The sequence below is a fragment of the Dunckerocampus dactyliophorus genome, chromosome 7, assembly GCF_027744805.1.
Source record: "Dunckerocampus dactyliophorus isolate RoL2022-P2 chromosome 7, RoL_Ddac_1.1, whole genome shotgun sequence".
Taxonomy (NCBI): domain Eukaryota; kingdom Metazoa; phylum Chordata; class Actinopteri; order Syngnathiformes; family Syngnathidae; genus Dunckerocampus; species Dunckerocampus dactyliophorus.
Genome location: NC_072825.1, coordinates 11,014,099 through 11,031,665, shown reverse-complemented (window position 1 = coordinate 11,031,665; position 17,567 = coordinate 11,014,099). Strand labels below are relative to the sequence as shown.

The following is a 17,567-nucleotide window of genomic DNA, read 5'->3' as shown; positions in this document are numbered from 1 at the left end:
TAGAGTTTCAGGACTTGTCTGTGGGGATTATGGAAGACGTAGTGCCTACTGTTCAAGAAACTTCCATCAAGAGACTTGTGGTGGGACCTTTAGATATCAAATTGCACACTAGTGCTGTGCATCGCATAATCAAAATGATCACTTGTGCCATGGACCATGAGTACGAGCCTTACTGTAAGCCACAGCAAGGTAAGAACATGTTTACTGTTCTCTTCTGCCAGTGGTTAGAAACCACACGAGTTTCCACTTTTCAATGTCTTCATCACATTATTTCTTTGCGCAACCCATCTTTCACCATGTAGTTGTACATGAAAGTAATGAGCTTCTCGACTGTATAAGGGAGGTTCAGTCAAACACCTCTATAGTCATCATCCCTGCATAACTTTCTGTCATGATTTCATTCCTGGGATGTTGTGAAAGAATGGAATGGAATGTGTGTCCGTATGTACAGTAATATCTCAAACAAAAAACACATTACTCATTACAGCGAAATGTTAACATTTGGAGGTTTTATTACCATATTGACCAGATTACCTGTATAAGAATAAAGAATCAACCTAAATATAAAACAACTCTTCTTTTTCAAGACCTGTTTTTAGGAAAACATTTTTTGTAGGAAAAATCAAAAGGCTTTCAATAGTAACATCATATATCATTAATCACTGTCTTACCTCAACAGTAGTGCTATTACTCTTCTTCACTGATCATCATTATCTTAAAATTTGCATCTTTACTCCTATTTGCTAAGGCTGACAAACGCCAAAGATTCAGCCGGGTGAGCAGGGCTGCCTCAGTGTGCATGCATACCTGTCTCCACTCTCCAGTTGTTTAAGTTCTGCTTTCCCCCACCGTGATTGGGCAGCATATCAGGCACTGCTCATATTGAATAGCCATCTGAGTCAATGATTATAGCAACCACATTGTTTGAATGTGATTTCTCTCGTTTTGTATCTGGAACAGTCTACTTAATCATCACAATTACAGCAAAATCACTTTAGACGCTGATGAGTGAGTTTTTTAATTGGCATGAAATAAGTATAATTATGTCATATTTGGTTGAATAGACCTCTAAAGTTTATCTGACTGCAAGTCTGTTTAGCAGGAAATATTTCTGCTTGATCTTGACAAATAAAGGTATAAATATTAGCTTTTATATTCACTGTTGACTTTTGATATTTGTTAGATTAATAAATATAGTCCTATTTTTCTGGACCAAATGTTGAATCCAAATAAGTTTTTGTTGCATCTCACATGTTGTAACAAATTAGCTTGTTTGAACACTTAAAACATTTTTTAGAAAATACAGGAGGGCCTTGGTTTACAAACAAGATCCGTTCCTACGACATGTTCTAAGTTGGTTTTTGGTGTAAGTCGGAACTTAATTATACCTAGATTAATTATCCTTGACGATGGTTGCAGCGGTTCAGTGGTTTCTACCCTTTCTGAGCATTTTTGGGATGTCTGGTTTCACTTCCATAGTGGTGGCTTTCTTTTTCTTTGGCACACTGCAATAGAGGATGTCTGCCTTGCGCATGATAAAGGGCGGGAGGATGGCAAAGGAGAGTGAGGGCAAGGTTGTCCGTCCTCAGTGTAGCAATGCATGACGATGTATTCTTCCGGCTTACAAACCAAAGCGCTTAAGTTGAATGTATGTTTTTAATAAATTCATAGGAGTATGGTGTAACTACAAAATGTTGTAACATGAAAAAAACGAATCGTAAAGCAAGGACCTCCTTTATTGGAATATTGCCATTCAGCCAAAAAGTATTAGGATATGGCCCAGCCCTAGTTTTTGTTGTCATGTTTGGGGTCTCTCACAACTAATAAAATGTGTTAAGATTTGAAAATGCACGTATGAGATTTTAATCGAGCAACCAGCATCAACAACCAAGGGCATCATTGTTGATGGATGGATTTGCAACTGTTTTTTGGATGCTCAGTAGCGCATCATCTGTTTTCTCTGAACCTCCATTCTAGGTGTCTTTCGCATCCGCACATTTTTACCATTACTCTTTACTATAACTCATGCACTAAGTGAATGTTCCGAAGCAAACAATTTCAATGTTATTAATTATTGTTAATGTCCTTGCAGAAACGGTTGAGGAGAGTCGTTGTTCAGTGACTCCAGAAGAGATAGCAAGATTAGAAGAATTTATCCCCACCAGGCTCACTTGTCTCACACTGCTCCAAGTCTCTGTCACTGTTTCGATGGCTGAATTCAACTTTCTTCACACACTAATGCCTGTCATCACTGGAGGCAAGGTGAGTGCAATAAATCTGTCATTCGTGTTCCATTTTATTTATACATCTTTTAGAGCAGAGGTTTGGAACCTTTTTGGCTAAGAGAGTCATGATATTACCGTGAGGAGAGCCATATAATATTTTTTTTAACATTGAATACAGCTAAATGTGTGCATTTTTAAGACAGACCAACTATTTTAGAATATAGTAAGGCTCTGAATTTATTCTTTTTAATAACGTTGTTACACTGAAGCTAACCAATAATACATAAAATATTTGCTACCATTAATGCAACTTCTGGTTCTGAAGGTTTTGTACCGTACTCCTTATCTTTCTTTCTCTTTGCCTTTGCCTTCTTCGTCAAAAGGGTTGGCTCTGCAGAATTAGCTAGCTGGCTATATGATTAAAGGAGGGAAGTTTACTTCTTAACCTCCTTAGTAATCTGTGTAGGCTACAGCATTATCCAGTAATAATTAAGTTTTGGTGTCTGACCCGGAAAATATCAGAAGGACGGCAAGCAATGGCTCCGGTAGAAAATGGATGGATGGATTAAAATGCGTAAGAAAGTTTTATATTTCGAGTGATATTTTTAACTCTGTTATGTCTGTAAAGTTTTACTTTAAAATGTCAGTGAAAAAAAAATTCAAATCAGTAAATGTTATCGTATTAAGAAATGTCTGAGAGCCAGATGCAGTCATCAAAAGAGCCACAGCTCCCGAGCCATAGGTTCCCTACCCGTTTTAAAAAGACAACCTCATTGCCCGCCTCACTTCAACAGTGGGATTGCACAGATATGATGACGTTGCTTGCAAATTGAATACATAACCACTATACTATTCATGCTGTCATCAAATAGGTCTCAGCTGAGTTAGTTGGTCACTTAATCTAATAATTTCAAGAGCAAATAAAACACAGATTCCTTTATCCTCCAGCGCATATTGTATATGTTGAGGTGTTGTACACAGCACCACCACAGCAGCACCACAACTTTCTTAGCAGTTGTTATAAAATTATAAAATGCTATTTTAGAAAGTCAGATTCTATATCACACATTTTAAATGTGTTTAAAAATCTAAAGTAAATCAGGTGTTACACAAAGACAACTGAAGAAAAAAGCATACGGACAGTATTTGTATTCTTTTTTTCATTCCCCATATATTTAATCTCCTAGGCCACACCAGGACCTGTCAACATATCAGCCTTTCGGCCAGTGCGCCCCCTACCCTCAGCACAGTTCCAGGTTGAGCGGATGAATGTTGAACACTCAGTGCCCATGTATGCTCCAGAGTTGGTCAGCACAGTCAGTGCTCTCAGCCAGCCTTCTGACAACCTCCTACATCACTGCTATGCACACTTTTACCTCAAGGTAAAGGCAATATGTTTGCATTTACAGCTGTCCCTCTGTTGTTTGAACATCGCTCCCTCACTCTCAAAAACTAAGAAATTTATTAATTTATAACCGATCGCTGTTTCGTGGTTGACTACGACCTATTATTAGTCGAAAAATATTGAAAGGCACATCATATGTAGTGTTGTGGTCAGTAGGCATCAGTAATGTTACATTGGTGAGATATGACATTACATTACATAACTTTCACACTGCAAGTAGTCAGCCATGGCATGTCCGACATGATCGAGTGGGGAAAAAGTGTTATCCTCCCATTTCGTGTGGAAGTGGTAAGTGTTTTGCTTCTTTCTTTGTCTGGAAACAATTAACTACGATTAATGATCCCTCATTAACCGTGTTAACTGTAGAAAATGGCTAAAATTACAGTTGAATTATTTTGCCATCTGAATTACTAGTGCATTTTGTCATGTGACAATTCTAAAAAGTGAATAAAAAAAAAAGATCAATGATATTTCAGTCATCAGCAGCACAAATCTATTTCTAGTTGACATTCATTCCAGTGGTTTCCACATAATATAGGCTGTGTCTAAAGCCAATGAACAGAGTTGCCACACTTTGTACTCCACTCTGCTGTGAGGCTAAAAACCTTTTACTGACCTTGATGACCTTTTTCCACCTGGTCATAAAAATCTCAGCACGGCAAGCTTCCTGATGAGTACCAGTCCTGCTCTGTTCAGTCTCAGGGATTTAGACTGAATACATTGATGGGATGCTGAAAGACACTATTACTGCTGTGACCTTCCCTTGTTACTGTGTTGGTTATAGAGTTCAAATGGTTAGTCAGATGTAAATGTTCACAACAATTACAATACTCATGACCGTGCAATGGCGTACCTGGTTTGCACTGCTGCTGTATTAAACAAAACATATTGTCTTGGGCATAGATGTACGTATATGCATTAGCTACAACATGAATCCCCGTAAATGATCACAGTTGAAAGGAGCGGAAATATGGTACAGCAAATTACTATTAACTTTTAACATGCAGTCTGTGGCAAATTAAGTGTTCCAAAAGATAACCTGCTCAGATCATATATACTGATTGCAGATTACAGTTAGAATTCAATAACCTAATGAAATACAGGTTATCCGCGGGGTCTTAAAATGTCTAAAATCCTGTAGTTGGAATTAAGGTGTTAAATATTGAAAATTATATGTTATTGGTTCCAGACCCGGCCGTGATAAGTGAATTTCTGTGAAGTAGAATTCAATATTAATAGATTAAATGTTTTTGTAATTAGAGCATAGAAAACCCTTTTTGACTTTCTAAATACAGGTTTTAACATTCTTAGAGCCCTGTAGACATGAAATAACACCCTATAGTCACTTTTACACTTTTATTTTTTGTTTATGTCACATTGCGCAGGCTATGGATTCACTGCAGGGACCAAAGACGGCTGCCGCTAGCATAGCAATCTATAGAGGTAGCAAGTTAACCTCTTTAATTTACTTATTCTCAATTTAAGTGTTTAAATGTAAGAGTGGGGAAGAAGGACAAAGAAGCCAAAAACTTACCACTTCCATTCGTAATGTGGGGAGAATCTTTTTTTCCACTTGATCTCAGCCATGGCATGTCAGCTCGGCTATGCTGGCTCAGTATCTAGTCTCAATGCAGTGTGAAAGGTAATGTTATATAAAGTAATTTCTCGTAACATTACTGATTCCTAGTGACCAGAATGCTACATATAACTTGTTTTTCAATATTTTTTTTCAATATTCAAGAGTTTTATTGTCATATGCAATAAAATTCTTGTTCTGTTCATTCTCCCAGAAAAAGAAAGAAAGAAAAACACAAGAAAATGAAGAACATCAGAAACATAAATACCAATAAATTAAGCAACAGCAACAAAAGATACATTAATGCAAACAAACAAACAAACAAATAAATAATAAAGTGCTATGAGTGTGTGCGTGTGTTGCGTGTGGCGTGTGTGAGTGCTTCGTTGAGAAGCCTGATGGCCTGTGGGTAAAAGCTGTTTGCCAGCCTTGTGGTCCTGGACTTCAAACTCCTGTAGCGTCTGCCTGGAGTGTGAATAATGAATATTGTGGATGTGTGCTGTCCTTGATGAGGTTGTGTGTTCTTCGTAGGACTCTAGTTTTATAAATGTCTTGCAGTGAGGGGAGGGCTGCCCCAACAATGTTCTGTGAGGTCTTGATCACCCGCTGGAGTGCCTTCCTATCGCGTGTTGTACAGTTACTATTTATTGTACTAGTTGTTAGTAGTTTTAACTAATAATACGCTATAGTCAACCACGAAACAGAGATAATTTATTAATTATTTTTTAAAAAGCCGCGATATAATAAATTATTTTTTAAAAAGTCGCGATATAGTGGGGGAGCAATATTCGAACCGCGATATAGCAACAGAAGATTGGACTACAGCAGTATCTACTGGCTAAATGAGCTAAATCATACATCGTCTGATCATTTTGTTCCAGGTGTCTGGGTTCCAGGCAGGCCTGACATGCCAAGATAGTACAGGAGGATTCTTTCCATTGATCCCAGTCATTCCCTCCTTTAGCACAGCACTTTATGGGAAGATGATCCAGATGCCTGCATACTGGTGAGTTCTAAGATTCAAAAATTGAAAAAACAAAACGCAACAAAAAACCCTAATTATACAGCTGAAAAGGAGCATCTCAATTTGCTTTCTCCCCTGAGAGCTTCATGCATTTATTGGACGACAACAAGTATTTTAGGGAAAAGTTTTCTTTTGCCAGCGCCTTCCCAATTGGGTTGTGCAGGTAATATTGATGGCTTATGAGAGTCTTAGGCTACTGTCCCCTGTTGGTTTGCAGCCTCATCCTATTATGTGAAGGGCCGCCTAATGGACCCTGTTAAAGGGGCTTCTTCGGTGGGAGACGTCTGTGCAGCTGGTAGCTGGGCATCTTACACGTTTGAGGTTCTACCGTCTTGATGAGTGTGGTTTTGTTGTAATGCAGTACAGGTGGTGCGTTAATTTGAGTATTTTCATGTTCAGACTATTGCTTTGGAAAATGGCATTAGGTAAAAGTGATTCATGACGTTAACCAAGGCACCACAGTATATGCCCTATGACTGTCCAAACCAACTGTATGTTGGGGATAAACGATACCAGACAGTAGATCAGACTTTACATCAATGTCAGATCAGCTAGTTGGATGAATATCTGAAGTGTGTATTAATAAACTCCATAAACGTTCTATTGCATCTTCACTCCATTGCATCTGACTCTTTGACCAGCTGTGTGGATGAGGTGCTCCAGAGAATTTGCTTAAATCACATACAGTCGAAAATATTCGGAAAAATCTTAATCTCTTGCCTCGGTTCACCGTTGAGACCAGGGATCTTGGGCTGAAAAAGGCTGGTGACCACTGATATATAGGATCTGGATCAGGATCACACCTTGCAGTTGAGTGCCTGTTAGTTTGAAAATGTGCGGAGTTTTGTATTTGTATTTGGACTTTATTTATCCCACAGCGGGGAAATTCACTTGTTACAGCAGCAAGCAAGATACGCAAGTAAAGAATACAGTGTAAAGAATACATATTGACTACAACATGGTTCTGGTGGTGCAGGTGTTGTAGAGCCTGACAGCGGTCGGTATGAAGGACCTGCGGAACCTCTCCTTCTTACACCGTGGGTGTAACAGCAACAACCTCCTTTTGGCTTGGGAATCGATTTTTGCCCATTAATGCAAAACTGCCAAAAGGATTGCAGATGGTTCTCCTGACTTCTTCTCCAGACAATTGTCGTATACATGTGCATTTGTGAACAGGTCACACAGGCAACTGGAAAACCCCTAGTTGTGTTCCGTATGATGCTCTCTTATGTCAAGACTCTGCTTTACATCTTTGGTCTTGATATGAAACTGCTAGTTGTTTGATCTCTAAGCATGCCTTTTCTTCCATGCCTACATCAAATAGTGGATGCAGATGTCAAATGGATGTTATTTTTTGTTCAATGTTTCTCTTTAAGAAAGCCTCAAAGATCAATGCCCTGCTGGATTTTTTTCTTTCCATCCAGTCCTTAGAAATAACACTGACATGCTCCCCCTACATCTCTTTGACAAGTTGAGAAAGGACTATGTTATTCTTTCTTGTATGCATGCCTTTGACCATGTAATTATCGGTGACATAATTCTTTTGTGCTATTTTAATAAATTGTACTAGACTTCTTGATGGAAGTGAATCAAACTTCAGAACACGGTGACTGCTTGGCCATCATTTTTTCACTTAATATTTTCCCACGTCTGCTGAGTTTTAGGTGAAAGTAAATTTCTAGGTTTTACAACTGACAAATATATTTTATTTATTTTAATGTGAGGTAAAATCTTTTAGATTTTTGTTTTTCTAAAAATGTTATTTATACCTTTTTAGTTAGGTATTTTTGGCTGCTCCATGAATATATGGTGCATATTTATTCATAAAAATATGCACCATCAAAAATGAATAACATATTTAGGGAACATTTTAAATTATGATCAAGTACAAATGGGAATTTCTGTGTGTGTGTGTTTTTTTTTTGTAATAATTTTCACATGGAGATGACAGCGCTATCAAAATAATCTATCGTAATAATTTGCCTGCTCTTCCCGGTATTATCCTAAATTATACTTTCAAGTTAATGGCAATATAAGAATTGTCATAGTCGTTATCATGAGTGGTCATTATGAAGTTGTTGTTTTGAATATGCTTGACCAGAGGTTTTCAATGTTTTTTACTAAAATAAGGGTGTCGTAAAAATAGCTTACATTAAATATTACAATTCCATTTGCAATTTTATTGAAAAGCGAACAAAATGCCTGAGCCATCTCAACTGGCTCCTCTCAATGTGAATGAAGGAGCGGTGGCTCTACTCTGAGCCCCTCCCGGATGACTAAGCTCCTCACCCTAGTCCAGCCGCCCCACGGAGGAAACTGATTTCAGTCGCTTGTATCCGCAATCTCGTTATTTTGGTCACAACCTAAAGCTCATGCCCATCGGTGAGGGTGGGAACGTACTGTAGATCGACCAGTAAATTGAGAGCTTTGCCTTCCGGCTCAGCTCTCTCTTCACCACCACGGTCCGGTACAGCGACCGCATTATTGCAGACTCTGCACCGATCCACCTATCGACCTCACGCTCCGACCTTCCATGACCCGTGCACAAGACAAGCTCAAGATACTGAACTCCTTCACCTGGGGCAGGACTCTTTCCCAACCCGGAGGGAGCAATCCACTCTTTTCTTAGTCTGAGTGCTGAGTCTCATCCCAGAAGCTTCACACTCAGATGCAAGCCGCCCCAGTAAGGTCACAGTCCGATGAAACTGTAAAATTCTGTCCATGAAAATTAGGAACAGAATTGGTGACAAAGGGCAGCCTTGGTGGAGGCCAACATTCACCAGAAACAAGCTCGACTTCGCAATGCGAACCAGGCTCCTGCTCCAGTTGTACAAGGACCGAATGGCATGGAGTAGTGCGCCACCAATCCCGTGGAGAACAGGAGAAAACCACATTGCATCTCCTGTAGCCGAGGTTCGACGAACGGTCGTACCCTTCTCTCCAGCACCCTGGAATAGACTTTCCCAGGGAGGCTGAGGAGTGTGATCCCCCTATAGTTGGAACACACCCTCCGTTCAACCTTCTTGAAAAGGGGGACCACCACCCTGGTCTGCCAATCCAGAGGTACTGTTCCCGATCCACGCAATTTTGAAGATAGTGTCAGCTAAGACATTCCCTCAACATCCAGGATTAATCGTATGGAAGAATAATGTAAATAGTGAATTAGTGCATGTTGAATACAGCAAGTCAACAAATCTATTAGCAATTGATGTGAAACGGAGAGGGGGTTGGATTAAATACGCTCTGCTACTTCCTACTCTTTTTTGGACGTGGAATTGTGAATTGTAGCATTAAGCATTTCAATGTAAGCTGTATGCACGTTCAAAATAAACCATAACCACACATTGTGGTTCGGGCGGCAGTGGTTCAGGAGGCAGAGCAGGCCTTCCAGAAACCGGGAGGTTGGTGGTTTGATCTCGCCATCCAGTCACTGTTATTGTGTCTTTGGGAAAGACACTTCACCAATGTTGCCTCCGGTGCTGCCCTAGCTGATGTATTAAAATGTTTAGTGATGGTTTGTTGAGGCAGTAGGCGCAAATTGGAAGCCACGTTTCTGTCAGTCTACCTGCGCTGTGGTTACAGATGTAGATTACCACCACCAGTTTGACTGAGGATTGCATGAATAATGGGTTCACTTCACTTTGTGAGGCGCTTTGGGTACCTTGAAAAGCACTATAACAAATTTAATCCATTTTTATTCTGTTGCCTCTGTTTTTGCTTAGGTCCAGTACGTTTCTCACTTGAACAGACATGAACTGTAAGCACACTCAACCAATGCTTATATACAACTGCAAGATGGGACATCTGTGACGGTCCAGCTCCTTTCCTGAAGTTGGCTTACACGCTTCAGTTTATGTCACTTTTGGTTTCACCACAAAGGCTCCTGCTTCACACAGTAGGCAACCTCGGGCTTTCGGCAGGGAAAATACATTGCGCTGACATCCTTTTGGTGCCAATCTTGGCTTTAACTGGGCATGAGTTATTCTGTCAGACCTTAGCTCTACCCAAATAAACTGAAATTTCTCGAAGCTAACTGGAGTGCAGTGTTTGAACTATTGCAGACCTTGTCATCAGTGTTGCTAGGTTTTCTTATTATAGACGGCTTTGTATTCCTATTTTTTTTAAGTCACTTGCATATTCCCAAGTTCTTCGGTTTGGGCTGTTTTTTTTTTTTTTTTGTAAGATCGCTTGCAAATTCCGAAGTTCCCTGTTTGGGCTTGTTTTCACAGCTAGTCGCTTGTTTCTCTCGTGAGTCTTGGCAACATTGCAGGTTCCTTATTTTGCAGATTTTGCTGAAAGGAACACAGCAATTTCTTAATAAAGACTCCAGTTGAGCTTCATTTTCGAGCCTTTACTTTGAAGCACTGTAAAACTGAACATACAGAAATAAAGCATGTCACTTGTGACTTACGTAAGATATAATAAATAATTTCTCTGACATTCAACATAAATGAAATGCATTTAAACAAAAGATCTAGCTCGATGCTAACTTACATGGGAAATCCCATATCCGCGCGCTTGGTGATTTTGAACACCTCCAAATTCTATATGACAGCTAATTATACATGTAAATGTACATTCCACTTAAACAGATTATGCGTAATAAGCACAACATACTTACAGGGAAACATTATTCTACGGCTCAACAAGAGACAGGATGAGCACATTACACGCCCCAATGGAAGTAGCTAGTTCCTGGGTATGGCAATGCTCAGAGGACAAAATTGAACTGAAATGCATACTTGTAAATGAGACTCATATTACATAAGCAATATTGTTGCAAATTTTTCATTTAAAAATGTTCTGACCCCTCATGACAGAAAATAATTGAGAACCGCAGGTCTAGAACAACGGTGATCTTCCTGGCAAACCTAACTGAATCTGCATCTTAACCTCAATATTTCTAGTAAGACCTCTACAATTTGATAGAAATATCTGAAATGTTTTTATTTGCTAGCCACAACAAAATTGACAAAACTAGCATTAACTTTGTGAGAATTACTTACGCAAATATTTAACAGAAATTTGTTATGAGTACTTGATGTACAGTATAAGCAATAATCTACTTGACTACCATTAGCTCTTACAGTGGAGCAGGGGTGGTGTGAGCTGTGGGTTGTGTTGAAAACCAGATGAGCTTTTTTTAAATCTATTGTTACTAACTTGGATCAGGAGCACAGCACCTATTGGTTGAACCCCCATTTTATTAACTTTATTAACGATTAACTTGGGCTCATTATGTTTAGATGGAAAATTCAATATTGTTTTTTAAATGTTATGTATATGCTTTACAAATATGTTATGTTTTCATAACACCAGAGATGTTACATTTCATCAGCCACTGACATTCTTATTGATTTACACTTGCACAACACGCTACCCATGTATTATCACAATTTTTATCTTATCTTTCCACTTATTCATGTGTTTATGCCTTTGGTACGCATCTAAATTTACATTGCAATGTTTGAAGCTTCCGATTTCACCAGTTCTCGGTTTCAATTGTTCTAGCTGTTAAGCCCATAATCCCAGATAAGTGCTATAAAAAATAGGAGAATGTTAACGGATGTTAGAAGGGGTGTTAGAAGTACCACCTGCATTGATATCCCCAAGAGAACCTCTCACCTCACACTCATACCATGCAATATTCCCTCTGCAGAGCCACCTGAAAGCAGCAGCATATGGAGGCAGGCCAAGCCCGGGGCCCACAGCCCTGTCTACCAACAAACCCACAGCAGCCGAGTGTGGCTGGTTGCATTGCAGGCTGTAATTCAGACCCACGTCAGCTTTTATGTGGCACTTTTAGCAGCCCCTATTTCTCGCTCAGCTATTTCGGAGGGGATCATTTTTTTTAGGCCATATGGCATTACAGGTGCATGTTATTTTGCCACAGAAAGCCCATTTGCCCTGTGAATAATTCTGAACAGAGGAGAAAGTTGCTTTTCCCTCTATCTAATTATTGTTCTAACTCTATTGCAATGTATTTTTAAAATTTGGTTTTAACACCACCTGAAGGATTGCTTTATGTGAAGTTGAAAAGTCCATTACTACATCTGGACCAGTAGTCTAAACTCGACATTACCTTATGTGGTGATTTATGAGGGCTGCTTAAGGCATCTGATGCATGAGCCTTGTTGTGTGATTGTAATGCCTCATTTTTCACTTCATAGTTAGCCAAAGTGAGCAGCTCCTGGTCTGTGTCTCCACATACAACAGGGGCATAAATACCACACAGAACTAATTCATGTTTAGCCAGTACACCTCAAATAATAATGATAACATACTGTATGAGGAAATAACATTTGCTTGATTATGAGGCAATCTTGTTGAAAAGCTCAGAGCAAATTATATATTTTGGCCTATGAAGCGTAATGTGGGAGCGGCTGTCCGATTTGAAAAATCAGTTCCTCCTTGCATAGTATTAGAACAATGTCATAGCCGTGTCCTCCACCTACAGCCAATGTTCATTCCACCAACCCACAACAGATTGCTTACCATTTCAAATGAGTGGTCTGTATATACAGTACATATATGAAGTCACTGACTGATCTTTGGGCTTATTTATAAAAAAGTGCCCTTCAATTACTGTTCAGATCTTGTACTTACGTTCAGCTTTGCTTTGTCGACCTGAAAATATACAGTACATGCAGTGAACATCATTTAGATTTAAAAAAAGGCAATACAAATATTACCTTTGGTCATTCTCTGTTCTTAAAAAAACATGAACGTGATTGAATATTTTTAGGAAGAAAACATTTCTCCATGATTAATCCAACAAGTGGAGTTTGTGTATTAACAGGTGTGTAGTAAAGACCTGCAATTGCATATGATGTAATATTTTTCCACCCCTTACTGCAAAGCACAGAAGTGCAAGGCTTTGTAACCTGCAGTTTAAAACATCATATTTCAGGTGTTATACAGGCTATAAAGTATGTCGTCCAATTTTTGGTGTCAAGACATTTTTATTTGGTTGGGTGTAGCAAGGAGCTCTGTGACATGGTAATGGCATTATTCCAAGTCACATCTTGTTCTGACTGGCAACGCAGTGTGTATCTACTGTATGCATCAATGCTGACCAAGAATTCAGCCATGCTTGCTGTAGTAATCATTGAAATAGAAAAAGTGCACTTACCTTTGTGTGTCAGCTGGTAGCTCAAATCAGCGTTGATTTTAATTCCACCCCAATGCTGGTCATGTTGTATTTGTTTACCTGTATTACCTTTAATATTATTAAAGTTTGAATGTCCATGTGTTTAAAAATAAAATAGTTTTCATAGATTTTATATTATACTATTTTATATATTATTTGGTAACATGTCCAACAGGCAGTTTTTTTTCAATTCAATTTGCAACTTTGTGGTATAAGATGGATTTGTTTAAACTAGAATCCAGATGGTGAATTCAAGCACGGGTATAGTTGTATGTAGCTGAAACACAGTTAATGTCAGAAGGAGGGATGCTTTGATGGATCGGCCACCAATTAGTATCGTAAAAAACATGTTATCGGCATTTGTAATCGTTTTTTTAAAAGGCATTTATCAGCATAAATGCTTTTAAAAAAAAACAAAAAACAAAAAAAAACGATCACAAAAGCTAATCAATTTGTGGCAATGGCAATGGCAACACAAACATGACATGAATGTGCATGCCTGCTGTGTCACGCCTGTGAGCTGACAACAGACACACTTGATCCTGTGTTGCCATGAGAATCAACACTAGTTTGTAAAACCTCAATGGTTTCAGTTTGACTGCTACGCCAATCAGTGCCAGCAGGTTTGATCACTCCCTTGTCAATTGGTGTTCGACTTTTTTGCATCTTTCTTTACACGCTTTGCCTAGCCGTCACTGGCGGCAGCTAGCTAGAATTATCCGCCTAGCCTCTCGTCTTAGGACTCCAAAAGCGAGTTTTTACCACAGAGGCATTTTGTTTTTAAAACAAACAAGCAATGTGGTTAGTTCGGAGCTCGTTTTTGTCCCGCGGGAAAGTGGATATCACGTACTAACTTTTTCAAGTGTCACAGAACAATTTTGCTCTCTTGTTGTCATGGTAATTATGTCTTGTCCTCAAAACACTATTTGTGTGTTGCTGTTTAATCAACATAAACACATCGTGTGTCCAGCCTAGTGCTGGTGATTCGATGGCAGGTCCTAGCTAGCCAGGTGATTTTGAGTCACTCGCAAAGGGTCAAATAATATTTTCTTCAACGCTTAGTAGTTTTTTAATTATAACTGTTCAATTCAGACTTTATCTTTATCTTTATATAATGACAAATGAGCATAGAATAGCATAAAGATGGTGGCCACACAGTATGAGTGGAGATCTGCTTGGTACAATGTAAATGTTGCCAGTCATAAATAAAACACAAATAATGAGAGCTCTAATAGTGATGAAAGTTTAAGACCCCTGCAACCTGGACACTGAATTGTATTGTATTTAATAAATATATGTATTTGTATTATTTTATTCTATTAATTTTGTTGTCTTGAGCAAAAAATAAATTATTGAAACGTGCGTCAAATTAAATTCAGGTTTGTGTCAAATAGTACAAAAATCCTCGTTGGAATTGTGGCCTTGGCCAATAGCACTTATGATAAATACATTGAAAAATGTACAGTTAATCCATGTGGTCTGTCTCGGCCGATCTCACTCACGGATGATCGGTATGATCGGTATTGGAAACGGCAGCACAAAACCTTGATTGGAGCATTCCTAGTCAGAAGTTGTCATCTGAGCAAGTGACGTTTGACTGAGGAAAAATGGGGAAGGGCAGCTAGATTATCAACCTTTGAGTGCATCATCATTGTGGTGAGCATTCCACTTTCCTGTATCGGGCTTTCCATGGGAAAACCTACGCAATTTTACTGTTTCATGGTCTTCTAGCATTCTTATACTAAACAAACTACTCTTCTGTCATTTTATTGACAATGTGAATTACAATATCTGTCATTAAACTGTCATGAAAACTTGAATATAAATGTTAGAGTAATTCTTATCTACTAATAATGAACCACATGTCCTCCACAGCTGGACATGTTAGAGGCAGGAAGCCACACACACACACACACACGCACACACACACCCACACACACACACACACACACACACACACACACTATTATACACTCTCATACGCAGGCCTCTTGATATGTTTTCCTTTAACGACTGATGAACCACGTCATTGCCATTTTTTCGCCTTGCGGTCTGCAGCTGTCTGCACAACTTGATTAAAACATTTCTTTTAGTAATCCCTGTGTAATGAAGCTCTCTCCAGAGAATGTGTGTGTTGTGGGTTAGGAGTGCTCCAGATGGGTGTGTGTCAGAGGGAGAGGGAGTTTTAGGGAGAAACAAGGAGCCCCGTTTCATTCTACTGTTTCTTACTTGAGGCATTACAGGACAGATTGAAAAATAAAAAAACACAGGGAACACCATTGACGCACAACTTTCAACAGTGCCCAGAAATGTAGTCTGTGCATCACCATAATTCATTCCCAGATCTAGCACCAAAGTATTTGTTAGAGCTGTGGCTGGATGTCATCAATGTGTGTGAGACCAAAAATATGTATGATAGGCTGATTGGAGACTCTAAATTGTCCATTGGTGTGAATGTGAGTGTAAATGGTTGTTTATCTTATATGTGCCCTGCGATGGGCTGGGGACCAGTCCAGGGTGTACCACGCCTCTTGCCCACAGACAGCTGAGATGCTCGTGAAGTCAAGTGGTAGAGAAAATGGATGTAACCACCTAAGCTGAAATGGTAATAGTTTTGTGAGGTATAATTATAGATGATATTGTATTGGATGCCCTTTCTGTACTTTTTAATCAGGCTGTGTAGAAAATCCTGTGAGTCTGTCCACAAAAATACATTCACAGGGTGTTGTGCACATGACAAAGTCAATCAGAAGTGTCAATGAAATAATTTCCGTAAGTGGCACATTAACAAACGTGGCGAGTCGCAGCAGGAGTTCTACATGTGGACTGATAGCGAAGTAGAGGTACTTTTAAGTGGTCACATTTGTATGCAAAATTTATTGAATGCTAAACTGAAAACGAACAGATGTTTTTTATCAGGATCATGCTGTGAAGTGTGGTTCATTTTATGGACAAAGGTATTGAGACTCTCCAAACTCTCTTTCCTTCTGCTGTGTTGCTGTCATCGCTGAAATAATCCTTTTATGGTGGCTGATTGTCCTTGTCTTGCTGAATTTTCTCCATGGCAGTAGTTAGGTGGCACAAAACAGGCCTAATACCCAAAGCAAAGCTTTCAATGTATGGATGGAGCAGCTCAGTCGACACAATCATGATGTCTTTGACATGCGGACATCTTCACTGCGTTCTTCTTATAACTACCATCCAATAACGACTTGCTTGCCAAAGTTGTCCCACCAGTTAGAGCATACGAGGTTTGGCCCATTGAGTTTGACACTCCTGAGCTAGAGGTTCAATCGGGTCTTGTCCAAAACCACCGTCATTGGCGTGAACATCGTAGCAGTATTGCAAGGCAATACTGTAGTATTGCAAGACAGCTGCAGCAGCAGTGTCCTTCGAAGCCCATTGTGGAGCCTTTGCAGGTCAATGTAAAGTGAATGTATGTGCACTCCTAAACAATGGAAAGCCCTCTCTCTGTGTTTATAACCTGCAATGTATTGTTTACAATTGCACACATTAAATTATACTTTTCTAGTGAGGAAATGAGATCACCTAGTTCTTACGTTATCTGAAGGCAACAAACCAATAACTACATTTTGTCTCTCTATACACACATGCGGAAGCTGGAGTTTTTGAAAGTCTTCAAACTGGCTGGAGCTTTCCAAAAGCTGTGTTTTTAATGGCAAATACCAATGTATGCGTGTGGACAAAAGGCCAAAATGCATAGATCACTATGTGTTTTTAAAATATCCATGTTGGTGTGCACATAGCCAAAATGTTTACCAAAAATTTTGATTTATGCAAGTTTTCATGCCCCATGAAATGGTATCTTCCACCAATTGTTGTGAATTGCTAATTTATATAAAACACGGTACCCTCAAACGTTTGGTTCTCAAACGTGTGTCTACTCCCCAAGCTGCTACACTATTAAGTTAGCTCACAATGTAATGGTTGTTTGGATTGATATACTATATGGCTGCTGACATTTGTATTAAGTGGCCATTCAGAGTCTACATTTATTTTACTACTTACACCCACCCACAGGCATTCTGTTCATCTTTTGCAACTATTTTTTATATTGTGATGATTTTTGCGGTGACAACTTGTGGAACAATTTTAGAACTTTAGAACATTTCTTATTAGAGACATTTTTTAAATTCAGTGTCTTTTACTCAACTGATGCAATTTGC

General features: G+C 39.1%; 1 protein-coding gene across 8 annotated transcripts in view; it reads left to right on the top strand.

The window, feature by feature from the left end:
- LOC129185227 (intermembrane lipid transfer protein VPS13B-like) overlaps window positions 1–17,567 on the top strand; it is a 319,375-nt gene that overhangs the window by 38,024 nt on the left and 263,784 nt on the right. For all 8 annotated transcript variants that reach the window (XR_008572043.1, XR_008572044.1, XR_008572045.1 and 5 more), the window contains exons 13-16: window positions 4–189; window positions 2,093–2,262; window positions 3,413–3,607; window positions 6,088–6,212. Coding sequence is in view for 4 of the 8 variants with exons in the window: in XM_054782025.1 (XP_054638000.1) it covers window positions 4–189; window positions 2,093–2,262; window positions 3,413–3,607; window positions 6,088–6,212 (676 nt within the window). In the remaining 4 variants the exon portion in view is untranslated. The remainder of the gene's footprint in view (window positions 1–3; window positions 190–2,092; window positions 2,263–3,412; window positions 3,608–6,087; window positions 6,213–17,567) is intronic.